The 12,839-nt window shown below is 52.5% G+C and overlaps 1 protein-coding gene and 2 non-coding genes across 3 annotated transcripts; 2 read left to right on the plus strand and 1 right to left on the minus strand.

Moving 5' to 3' along the window:
- Positions 1-865: 865 nt before the first annotated feature.
- Positions 866-5,251, minus strand: LOC121170388 (coiled-coil domain-containing protein 200-like). The gene is made up of 4 exons (XM_041001528.1): positions 5,135-5,251; positions 4,030-4,258; positions 3,277-3,335; positions 866-928 (listed from the first exon to the last, which is right to left on the minus strand). Exons 1-4 carry the CDS (start codon positions 5,249-5,251, stop codon positions 866-868), a joined length of 468 nt encoding a protein of 155 aa, XP_040857462.1.
- A 4,207-nt stretch (positions 5,252-9,458) lies between these two features.
- On the plus strand, positions 9,459-9,649 carry LOC121170592. Its single transcript, XR_005886017.1, has one exon. It is a non-coding gene; the product is annotated as a U2 spliceosomal RNA (small nuclear RNA).
- A 2,750-nt stretch (positions 9,650-12,399) lies between these two features.
- Positions 12,400-12,590, plus strand: LOC121170593. The gene has a single exon (XR_005886018.1). It is a non-coding gene; the product is annotated as a U2 spliceosomal RNA (small nuclear RNA).
- The last annotated feature ends 249 nt before the right edge of the window (positions 12,591-12,839 follow it).

The raw sequence follows: 12,839 nt of genomic DNA on the forward strand, positions 1-12,839 counted from the left end.
ATGGAGGAGGCAGGAGCCCAGCCCACCTGAGCCATCGCGGCTGCCTCTCAGCGTCTGCATTCCCAGGGACTGAAACCAACATCCCGTATGCCAGTGGCTCTGCTTCTCATGCTGGTCATGGTGAAGCGCCTGGGAAGGCGGCGGATGATGGCCTGGAGTACCTGGGCCCCCGCTGCCCATGTGGGAGACCAGGATGCAGTTCCTGACTCCTAACTTCAACCTGACCTAGATCCAGCTGTTAGGGCCTTTCGAGGAATGAAAGAGCAGGTGGAAAATCTCTCTCCCTCTTACTCTGGCACTCTGCCTTTCAAATCTTTTTTTTGTTTTTCAAAACATTTTTATTAAGATTTTTAATTTTTATTGGAAAGGCAGATTCACAGAGAGACACAGACCCTCTGTCTGCTGGTTCTCCCTAAGTGGCCGCAACAAAAGGAGCTGAGCCGATCTGAAGCCAGGAACCAGTAGCCTTTTCTGCGTCTCCCACACAGGTGCAGGGTCCCAAGGCTTTGGGCCATCCCAAGCCACAAGCAGGGAGCTGGATGGGAAAGAGGGTTGCTGGGATTAGAACTGGCACCATATGGGTTCTCAGCATGTGCAAGGTAAGGACTTCAGCTGCTAGGCTACTGTGCTGGACCCTGGTCACGGTTTTCAAATGACAATTCTTTGTTCTGGGTCTGCTCAGAGTCCTAGTGAGCTGAGGTTCAGCTCAGAGCCATCTGCAATATTGGGACATTAGTGCCACTGTTGTGCCCAGATTTTGAGATCCCCATAAATCACCAGGAGTCTGAAGTCGATCCAAGAGCCTGCGTTCTTGGTTGAGAACAGGCAGCTGGCAGACCAGCCGGCCAGCCAGGACCGACACCCCTTACCGGAGGGTGGCCCCAAACAGCACATTCATAGGGTTTTTATAGGAGCAGTCCACAATAGCCTGCCAGGTGAGGGGAAATTCCACGCATTCCCTACCTGTCTCGGCTGGACAGCCCACGCCTCCAGCAACTAAGGTAAGCACCCACTTCATTACTTGGAGCCACCTGTGAGATAATCAGACTTAGGTGGGCCTTGATTCATAAGAATTGGGGCCCATCGTGCTAAAGGTCACATAGGCCGTTTAGCCTGCAAGCTCACACAGTTTCTTAATAACAATGAGCCATGAGCAAATGGTTGGGATTTTGATACTGAGGTTCTTCACCACCGCTCCGTGGCCAGGCTGACCAGCTGCTCACTGTATCATCCCGGTCTTTGAGAAATGTTTTTCCACACACAGATGCACAGTAATTCTAACAGAGGGATTTTCATTCCTCGCCCCTACCACCAGGGTAGAAATAACAGTAGTGAAAACTATTCCTAAATCTGGAAAGTGGTAAACGCTTACTGAACGTAGTGATACTATGTTCTCAAGTCCTTTTCCTGGGTGGCCCTGACCAAAGCTTGCTGTCTCCCTCCTTTTGTCATTGGGTGCCTCTGACGTCTCTCCTACCTTCAATATCTGCTCTGCACTCTCCCAGCTCTCTCCCAAGGGGCTCCTGGGAAGTGACGCCCATCTGACTGTAACTGAGACGCCTTATAGCCACCTTTCTCAGGACCGGGGAAGCAAGAACTTGCCAGGACTATCACTTCCTAAAACCCACTCCCCTTTCCACCTTGGGCTGGGGAGGTACCTGGGTATACAGAGCTTCTTGGTTCTCTCCACTGGATGGAAATGCAGAGTCCCAGGCAGGGAGAGGCTTGAGGACCTGGGATGGAAAGCCGCCTCCCCTTCCCAGGGCCGGGAGTCCTGCACCCAAGGCTGCAGCCTTCTTTGCTCTGAACTCCAGCCGAGTACCCCCTGTGGACCAGAACTGCACTGAGCCGGAAGGTTTAATGCAAATCCTTCTCCCCAGGGCTGTGTTGTCCAGGTGCACGGGCTCAGGGTCAGCCATTAACCTGAAGCCACCGCTTGACCTGTCCCTGCTGAATGAGGGCCAGTAGCAGGAAATGCAGGTGTGGAAGGTCACGACAAAGTCCTCGCCTTGGCTGTTCTAGCAAGCGTGGAATTGCCTTCCACGTTCACCTCGCATCCTCTTCGCCCTGCTGCCTTTCCCTCATCTGCCCCAGCCCCTTCCACAGCTGAACGGCCTTTTGATTCTTCCCAAGAAGAAACGACAGTTTATTCCCAACTAGTCTTCCAGACTGGATGGCTTTCAGAGTAGAGCCATTGCTGGGAAGCAGGCAGGTACGGCCAGCCGTTTGTCTGCCTTTTGGTGATGGCTCGTGGGGTCTCTGAGGCCATTTCCGGATCACCACTGCTGTGTGTAATTGATTGACTGAGAAGGGAGAGAGAGAGAAAAAGGAAATAAAACGAGGTGGTTAGCGATTTTAGGCCCTGCTGGTTTCCAGACATTGTGTGAAACCCTTGTGGTGAGAGGAACCAGAAGGAAATGAGCAGCCGAGCCCCATCCTAGACGTGCCAGCACCACGGTTTCACAGCCTTTGTGTCCTTCAGAGCTTGCAGCTCTGCTACATGCTGGTGAAGATTCACTGCCCCAGCCCTGTGTGGTGGCACAGTGAGTTAGCCTGCCACTTGATGACACGCACACAAGGGTTCAGGACCCAGCTGCTCTCCTTACCCAGCTCCCTGCCGGTATGCCTGCAAAAGCAGTGGATGATGGACCAAGTGCTTGCACCCTGCCACCCACATGGGACATCCTGATGGAGTCCCAGGCTCCCAGCTGCAGTAGCAATTTATAGAGTGAACCAGTGAATAGAAGAGTGACCTGCCTGTCTGTCATTCTGCCTTTCAACTCATAAAGAAATTTACAAACAGGTGCACTCCCTGCTGACAGCCTAGGATAAGCCAGCCTGTGCTATGTGCTTCTGATGCCATCTCCTTTCATTGCCGGACTCAGCCTCATGACACCTCTGTGGAGGAGGTGTGACTGGTCCATTTTACAGAGGTAGCAGCTGAGGGTTAAAATCCCTCTCTCATGGGTGATGTGGCTTCCTGTCTTCCCTTCTGCCTAGTCCAGCTGCCCGTACCTGCACTCAGGGTGACCCTTTGTTTTGCCTCTTTAAGAACTTGTCTTTCTAAATCCATTTCCAGCCCCTCCAATTTATACTCAGCATACAGTGACAGGCCGTATCCTGGCAGAATCAACTCTAGTCACCGCACCGCCCCCATCCCTGCTTCCTGACTCTTGCTAAGGAAAGATTCCCACCTCCCCCCTACACACACACACACACACACACACACACACACACACACTCATCTCTGTCTTCCAGACTTGCTCTCGGGCTCACCGTGAGTCGAGAATACTCGTTGTACTTGGGAGGCCTACACTGGCATGGGTTTAGGAGACCTGATAACAAAACAAAACACCGGTAACTCACACAACAGTTTTTAGGATAAGAACTCAGTAGGGCTGCACTCCTAGCCATACGTAGGTCTGTGGGCCAGGAGGTGGGGCTGGCACATACTTGGCGCAGGGCACAGACAAGCTTGGCAAAGGGAGTGGCCACCAAGGCAATAAAGGCCAAGGACACAGAAAAGAGATCTGGCCTGGTGATCAAGATGCTACTTAAAACACCTATGTCCTGTGTTAGTGTGCCTGGGTTCCCGGGCCAACTTTTGTGATTCCTCCTGCTGATGCACACCCTGGGAAGCAGCTGAGATGGCCTGAGTAGTTGGTCCCTGTCACCCATGTTACTCAAACTCTCCATTGCATTTCCAGCTCCTGCCTGGCCCAGCCTCCACTACTGCAAGCATTTGGGGGACTGAATTAGATGAGGATTCAGCCTGTCTATTTGCTTGCAAATATATATATATTTTTTTTAAAAAGCAGTTTTAAAGAGAGGCTGATGATTGCTGAGAAGGGTCCTAGAAGGAGGGTGGCAGATCCTGGAGCACAGAACCAAGCAGTATGCTATCTACCACCTCCCCAAGGGCAGGGAGTGGTTTCCAGACCAGCCCTATACCTCTCCCTCCATCCGCTGGTGTCCAGCAGTGGGACTGACCTCCAGCCTGATGGGTCCCTGCAGCAGCAAGCTGGGCGCCTGGCCTCTGGGCATCCTTCTGGAGGTTAGGCTTGAGGGTGCACTGAGCCAGAGGGTCTTGGGTGCTTTGCTGCACTGGCTGTGGCGCTGGCTGGGGTGGTGGCTGTGACTGTGATGGTGCCATTGGTGAGAGTGACTGTGCTGGTGGTGGCTGTGGCTTCTTTGACTCCTGATGGGGCTCGCGCTTTTTCTCAGGCTGACGTTCCAGCTCTTGCAGTTTCTTCAGTTCCTAGCAAGAAGCCCCATGTAAATGGTGCCCTCCACCCTCCCTTCCCACCAGCTACCTGCTGCCAGAGAAAGTTCAGGCAGTGAAGCAAGCAACTAGGCAGGGGCAGGTGAGGCAGAACCTGGGACCCAAACTGTCAACCATATCCTTTCCAGAGAATGGCTCCCTGGCTGGGCGATGCCCTGGCACTCTCTGGGCATTTGTCTCCTGGCATGGAGATTGGCCATCCAGGGAAGTTTTCAGTACCAGTAAACATGAGCTCTATGGAAATATTTTGGAACAGTCTCCTCCAGGGACCAGCATTGGGGAACAGAAAAAAAATCTGTGCCCATGTGCGATACCAATGCTTGCAGGTGAAGGATTAGCTTGCTGTGTCACTTAATTTGTCTCCACAACCCAGCTGTATTTTTTGAAAGGTAGAGTTCTAGGGGAAAAAAAGAGAGAGAGAGAGAGAGAGAGAGAGAGAAATCTTCCATCCCCTGACTCACACCCAAATGGCTGCAATTACCAGGACTCGAAGTAGTCTGAAGCCAGGAGCCAGGAGCTTCTTCCAGGCCTCCCACTTGCATATCACTGCCATTCATGTGGGAGAAGTGGATTGAGTGTCCTGGTTGCTATGAACTTTGGGGAAGTAAATCAGCTGATGGAAGTTCTCTGTCTGTATGTCTGGTTCTCTTTCTGTCTTTCAAGTAAAAATGAGGATAAATGCTTAAAATGTTTTATACAAGAAAAGGAAGCCTTGTAGGCTTAGTATAATCCTAGCCTAATAAACAGCAAACTGAGTCAAGTGAAGCCCACACTCATGAGCTCATCTCCTACGAAATCTTTTTTTCCCATTCTTTCCCTGTCCCCTCGACGGGCCTGACCCCTCTCACGCACCTGTTCTTGGTGCTGCTGCTTTTGCTGCTGCTGCTGCTCTTGCTGGGTCAGCAACCACCTCTTTCGGTCCAAAGCCATCTGTCGACGCCGGGCCTCCCAGTGGTAGGCACTACCCATGATGGTGGAATGGTGGAAGGCCCTGGGCACGCAGTGGGGGCAGGAGAGCCCAGTAAGCTGCCACTGCCCCCATTGCCTCTGTCACCTCGCATCCCATCCCCAGTGCCTGTAACCAGAACCACCTCACAATGTGGCTGCTGTTAGGGCAACTGGACAGGCCCCTGCCTTGTTGGGGGAAACAGGTGTTCTTCCCCAAGCTCCTCAGGAATGCCTGGAACTCTCCCCCAGAGTCCTGAACTGGCAGAAGACACCTTCCTATGTCAGCTTTGCATTTCATGGTACGTAAGAATGGCTCCACAGTACAGCCTGTCCACCCTCCTCACTGGCTCCTTTGTCTCCTCTTCAGGGGCTTCGGGGAACAGCATCTGGCCCTTTGGCAATCCTCCCTCTCTTTCTGTCCTCCATCTCTCCTCTCTGTCTCCCCCATCAATGTCTCTGATGAATCAAGAGGACAGAAAAGGGCCTGGCACGATGACTCAGTGGCTAAATCTTCACCTCGCATGTGCCGGAATCTCATATAGGCACCTCTGTCATGACTGCTCTACTTCCCATCCAGCTTCCTGTTTGTGACTTGGGAAAACAGAAGATGGCACAAAGCCATGGGACCCTGCACCTGTGTGGGAGACCCAGAAGACACTCCTGGCTCCTGGCTTTAGATCAGTTTGACGCTTGGGCCATTTGGGGAGTGAACCAGCAGGTAGAAGATCTTTCTCTCTGTTTCTCCTTCTCTGTAAATCTGCCTTTCCAATAAAAAATAAGTAAATCACTTTTTGATGTGCATTTTTAAAAATTTTGAATTATATAGTACAATTCCAAAGGGTCTTGGATTCCTCCCTCGCCAAATTCCCATCCCCAATTGACTTTCCCCATATGATTACAATAGTATAGTTCTTCATAAGCAGTCATAAGTCCAAAAATCTGTCATTTAAGTGTAAACTTACAATGCTGGTACAATGTTAGACAATCCAGCATCCCATTGTTTAAATATGTCCAACAGTTTCCTTGGGAGTCCATCTTAGATTTGGAAGTAGGGTTGCATACTGCATTGTATCTTTACATCTGGATATGATAGTTTCTATTACACAGCCTCTATATATTCTCTTTTTTTAAATTTTTTAAAAGATTTATTTTTTTATTATTTTTTTATTGGGAAGGCAGATATACAGAGAGGAGAGACAGAGAGGAAGATCTTCCGTCCAATGATTCACTGCCCAAGTAAGCGCAACAGCCAATGCTATGCCGATCCGAAGCCAGGAGCCTCTTCCGGGTCTCCCACGCAGGTGCAGGGTCCCAAAGCCTTGGGCCATCCTCAACTGCTTTCCCGGGCCACAGGCAGGGAGCTGGAAGGGAAGTGGGGCTGCCGGGATTAGAACCGGCACCCATATGGGACCCTGGCGCATTCAAGGCGAGGACTTAACCACTTGCGCCACCGCGCCGGGCCCAATATATTCTCTCTTTTTTTAAAAGATTTATTTTATTTATATTGCAAAGTCAGATATACAGAGAGGAGGAGAGACAGAGAGGAAGATCTTCCACCCAATGATTCACTCCCCAAGCAGCGGCAACGGCTGGAGCTGAACCAATCCGAAGCCAAGAGCCAGGGGCTTCTTCCAGATCTCCCACATGGGTGCAGGGTCCCAAGGCTTTGGGTAATCCCCCACTGCTTTCCCAGGCCACAAGCAGGCAGCTGGATGGGAAGCAGGGCTGCTGGGATTAGAACCGGAGACCATATGGGATCCCGGGCAAGCAAGGCCAGGACATTAACTGTTACGCTATTTCACTGGGCCCTCAATGTCTTCTCTTCCTGTAACCTTGCACATCCTAATTAACCTGTCTGGGTCTGTTTCCTCACTGTGAAATAACAGCATCACTTGCTACCTTCTTTGCAGGGTTGGTAAAAGGACCAAATGTATTAGGGGATGGAAAATATAGATGGTTTACAGTTGGTCAGCTACAGGTTAGTTTTATTCCTTACCCACTTCACTCGTCCAGGAACTTGTGTCCCCAGAGGGTGGAGTGACCGGGTAAGGGGATCACTCCCTAAAGCCCAGGAGAACTTCTGGACCAGGGACTGTGTCCTCAGAACCACCCCAAGTGGCATGTAACTACACACCCTCATATGCAGATATAAAATTTTCTGGAAACAGTGAGTCTGAGTTCAGCCCCAGGCCTCAGGGAAATGAGAGGGTGAAGGTGAAAAGGAGCTTCAAACCCAGCCCTAAGCCATCTCCAGAAAGGCAGGGCTGGGGTTGGGGAGCAGCCCTTGATCACAGGTGCCAAGCAGCAGCAACGGCTGGAGCTGAACCAATCCGAAGCCAAGAGCCAGGAGCTTCCTCCAGATCAGTTCTGGCGGTCAGCATTGCCTTGAGCTTTGGCTCAGACAGACTTGGCTTCAATGCTGGCTGGGTCACCTGCTGGCCAGGGACACTTGGGCGGGCCACTCTATCTCCAAGACTTCCCTGTGAATTCTGGCGGGAGACCCCAGGATGCTGGAGATGCACCTGACCTCACAGTGGGGCACCCAACTTCAGCTTTTTGGTTTTGTTTTCGGTTAAAAACAAACAAACAAAAAAGTGCTTCCTCCTCATCTCAGCACCCAGGGATGCACAAAGATTTCCAGATGTACAAGACAGACTTGCCACTAGACATTTACCTTCAATTCAACTAACTCAGAACAAGAAGACAGGGGTTGTGAGCAGGACTGCCACAGTCAATGACTACATGGGCCGAGCAGGATGTGGGGCCGCGCAGGCAGCTCTTGCTCCCTCAGTCTCCTTTTTTTTTTGGCCTCCTCCTTCCCTGGGAGGAACTGAGATCCGAAGGGGAGAGGTTTGGGCGGCAGAGGGGGCCTGGGCTGAGTTGGGGGGGGGAGGATCTCAGTCACCAGCCATGCTGCAAGAGGCACTGTCAAGGCATTTTGAAAACTCCTGACATGCCACAAGCTGATCACTGCCTTCAAGATGGGCAAAAGCAAGCAGGTGGTTATTTTGCAGGGCTCCAAGCAAGGATTAGGGAGCATCCAGTTTCCTGGGTTGGAGGGGAGCAAGGGGCCACCCGGGGGTAAAGGTCCTTATCCATCTAGGTTGAGTGTAAGAGGGCCGTGTGTTCAGCTGCTGTCCAGGTGCTTGGAGCTGTGCACTGCTGGTAACATTCCTGGAATTGGTTGATGGTGCGTGCCAGGCTCTTTTGGAATTTTCGGATGGCAAAACTGCTGATCAGAGTGAGTTACTTCTTGCTCAGGGTGTGGAGTTTCTGCAAAAACCCTCAAGGCAAAACTGAACATGAAGATGATACCTACAGGGTAAAAATCACCTCGTGAGTCACCCGTGGGACAGCTCTACTCAGAAAAGTTTTGTATTTTATATTTTCCACATTTATTTATATAGTGGCTCAACTGGCTAATGCTGGCAAGTGCCAGCATCTCATGTGGCCATTATTCATGTCCTAGCTGCTACACTTCCCGTCCAGCTCCCTGCTTATGGCTTGGGACACCACCTCCCAGGAGCTTTCTCCGCCTAGAGCTGGGGTGGGGTACACAGAAGCCCCTTCAGGAGGGTTTCACGGAGGAGCAGACACCGGAGCCAAGCCACGAGGACAGGCCCACGCCCACGAAGCGACCAGGCAGAGGGCCAAGGAGGCCGAGGTCCAGGCAGAGGCCAGCAGGGGAGAGTCGACGTGACGCGCACGAGCGCCAAGTGTGGACAGCTGGAGCGAGGCACGTCGCGCCGCCGCTGACTGGAAAACCTAGGGCCGCCCCCGTGACGATCAGGAGCTCACCACGCCACCTTCTCTTTAGGAAAACCGAGGAGCGCACTGCCCCGCAGCGCCTTCCCTGTACAGACCGCTCTCGCCCATAGCACAACCTCCCTCAGCTCTGATTGTTGGGGCGGTTAGCAAACAACCACACGGGGAACTAAGCCGGAATATGGGACAGCCCTGTATTCGCCATGCTGTGACCGACTGGCGGAAGAGGCGGAGCATGTAAATGAGAGGAGGCATTTGCACCCGGAATGCCGGGAGGAATAAATCAGTAAATTTTCTTCTTCAAAACGTGCAGAGTAGGAGGTGTAGAGCAGACCCTGACGAAGGGCAGGAGCGGTGCGAAAGAAACAAAGGTAACGGTGCTGACACGTAGGGATTGGACTTCTGACCGTGGGTAGAAGGTCTGTGAAAGGAGGGCGGAAGGGGTGAGGCGCTACAAAACCTTATCGCTTCTCGGCCTTTTGGCTAAGATCAAGTGTAGTATCTGTTCTTATCAGTTTAATATCTGATACGTCCTCTATCCGAGGACAATATATTAAATGGATTTTTGGAGCCTGGAGTTGGAATAGGAGCTTGCTCCGTCCACTCCGCGCATCGACCTGGTATTGCAGTACCTCCAGGAACGGTGCACCCCCTTGGGGGAAATGAGTGTAGTTGCAACAGTAGAAATTTGTCTCTCCCTTGCCCAATTCTACTCTTCATATTTGCTACTTGCAATTCCCGCTAATCTATCTTAACACAATTTTCTGTTTTCTTAAGTTTTAGTTTTGTTATGTGTTTTCTTACCATGGGTTTTTTTGTGACCGTGCTACTGGTGTCTGGTCTTTAGAAAACTCCATATCGTCTTCTTCCTGAATAATCATACTCAGACCCTGTGTTTCCTCAAACCCTGAAGTCCTATTTAAAGAGACTGGTTTGTTTGATTCTGGTTTACTGCCATGAAATTTCCCAGGAGTTTTTGTCTCCAGAATAGCATTTCCTGCCCTTTCACTTTCATCTAGTTCTTTGTATACATCATTGTCTGTCTTTCCAACCAAAATAAATCTTTAAAAGGAGGATTAAACCCAGAAAGTGTAAAGGGCATGCATGGTGTGAGTGCTCTGTCATTCCGACTGCGGAAGTCGAGGGATGTGGGTTAACCTGGAGAATACAGCGCAGGACATAGAGCAGGCTCAGCTGAAGCAGAGAGCAGGTGCAGCCTGTGCTCAGACTGGGGCTCAGGGCGAATGGGCTCCAGTCCTGCCTGCCTTTGCTCCTCCTACCTCCCAGGCCTCCAGGACACAGGGTTTGCCTGTGAATGGAGGAACAATTCCTTTGAGGTTTCATCACTCAGTGTTATCAGCCCAGGGAGACCAGAGCAAATGTCCCCCAGGCTTCCCTGGGGCAAGAAGACTGTGAAGGTTTTACTGCCTGCAAATCCTCAGGCTGGGTAAGCCACTTGGTGCTGACCAGAGAGGAGTCTACTGGGGAGTTCTCCCTTAGAGGAAGGCTGGACCCACCTGTGATGTTGCTTGGGTCAGGGCAGGACTGTGGATTGTAAAATGCTGGGTTGTTTTCAGGTGTGTTCCTGAGGCTAAGAAAGACTGCTCCATTTGAGGCCTGGTGCGGTAGCGTAGTGGCTAAAGTCCTCACCTTGAACACGCAGGGTTCCCATGTGGGTGCCAGTTCTGAACCCGGCAGCCCCGCTTCCCATCCTGTTCCCTGCTTGTGGCCTGGGAGAGCAGTTGAGGATGACTCAAAGCCTTAGGATCCTGTACCCACGTGGGAGACCCAGGTGAAGCTCTGTGCTTCAGAGCAGCACAGCTCCATTGCAGCCACTGCGGTCACTTGGACGGACGGAAGATCTTCCTCTCTGTATATCTCACCTGCCTGCACACCCACATCCCATATGGTGCCAGTTCAACTTTATTTTGCAAGATTGTCCAATTGTTTGGGCCCCTGAACACAAGTTTGAGACCCAGGTGAGTTCTGGCTCCTGGGTGTGGCCTAGCCTGAACTGCTAGACACAATTGGAGTATGTCTGTGCTCCCCCTCTCTGTGACTCTGGCTTTAAGCAAAGGAAGGGAGAGCAGGCACAGCAGAGTGGTCGACCCGTTCTGCTTTCCATCCTCTGACACGCAGGCTCTGGGTGTCCTCTACTGGCCTTGGGGCGTGGGCTGTCACGTCCTCTGTGTGCATCCAGGCCTGTTGTCCACTGCACAGGCATAAGCAACTAAGGAGGCGCAGTCACCAAGACACGCACTGGAACTCGGTGGGTGCCGTGGCCCAACCCGGCCTGGCCTGCACTCAGCCTGGCCTCGCTCATGTCAGTGTGCTGCAAAGTGGCCCAGGTTGGCCCATCCCCAGACCTAGCACACACATATGCCACCACTTGCTTCAGCCCGGCCTGGCATGCCCTGCCCCTAGACCCAGGCCCTTGTGGTCACCAGAGGGAGCTATGGCCTAGCAGGGAGCTGCCCCTACCAGGTCTGCTGCTGCTCCCATGTGCTGCGGCCCAGCTTGCCACGGGCCTGCCCCCAGTCCTAGCACGCACTGGTGGGTACGAAGGCCCAGTCTGACTGACCCAGATGCTAGCACAGCCTGACCACCCCATATCCAATTCTGATGAGAACCGGCAGGGGCTGTGGTCTAGCCCAGCCCATCCCACAACCGTTCTGGCTCTCAGAAGTGCCAGACCGAGCTCACGCATCCAGCACTCAGGTAGTGTGCCTCCTCTGTAAGGCAGAGGATGCACGTCGGGGCGCTAGGCTTTGCGTGTCCCGGTCTGCTGCTACAGCTATGTGTGGTTTGAACCAGGGGCTGATGAGCTCGCTGCCCAGCCACAGCCCCATCTGTCGACCTTTCAAATAAACACACGAATCTTCAACTCCCAATAGAGACAGAAACTGTAAGTAAAGGACAGAGGTTTAGAAAGGACACAGGGGCACCCTGTAGGAGAAATGGGGGGTGGGGTGCGAACGCGACAGTTGAGAGCTCTGGGTGGCATCTCAGCGGTGACAAGGAAACCCCTACCCGTAACTGATGCAGCGAAACAGCAGGAACAGCTCACAGCTGTGCTCAGAGGTCGGGAAGGCCGCTGGAGGCGCTCAGGGGGCGGGGCCCGAGCAGGTGGCGGGCGGGGACGTCAGCTCCGGGCGGGTGAGGAAGAGGCGGAGCATGCAAATGAGAGGCGGCTGCTGAGCCCGGGCATGCCGGGAAAAGCATGGCAGTCAACGTTATCGCCGAGAACGTGCCGAGTGGGAGGTGTAGAGCGGAGCCTGACGAGGTGCATGAGGAGTGTGAAGGAAAGAAAGGAAACGGGGGTGAGAAGTAGGGATTGGGTTAGTGACCGCGGGTAGAATGTGTGTGAGCCGAGTTGGGAAGCGGGAGGCGGGCATTGGGTGGGTATCGCTTCTCGGCCTTTTGGCTAAGATCAAGTGTAGTATCTGTTCTTATCAGTTTAATATCTGATACGTCCTCTATCCGAGGACAATATATTAAATGGATTTTTGGAGCCTGGAGTTGGAATAGGAGCTTGCTCCGTCCACTCCGCGCATCGACCTGGTATTGCAGTACCTCCAGGAACGGTGCACCCCCTTGGGGGAAATGAGTGCAGTTGCAACAGCAGAACTTTGTCTCTCCCTTTCCCAACTCTGCCCTTCGCACCTGCCACTAGTCTTTTGCTGATGTTTCTCCTGCAACCAATAATTGCTGCTGCTGCTGCTTCTCTCTTCCTCTGTCTTTCTTGCTTCCGTCCCAACAGCAACTTACCCGCCAGCCAACTGCAATATACTGCATTTCTCATACCAACCTCCTCCCACAATGCACAGTGTCACACTCTTCCCTG

Source organism: Ochotona curzoniae, unplaced genomic scaffold, assembly GCF_017591425.1.
Source record: "Ochotona curzoniae isolate NIBS_2020 unplaced genomic scaffold, NIBS_Ocur_1.0 scaffold_2453, whole genome shotgun sequence".
Taxonomy (NCBI): Eukaryota; Metazoa; Chordata; class Mammalia; order Lagomorpha; family Ochotonidae; genus Ochotona; species Ochotona curzoniae.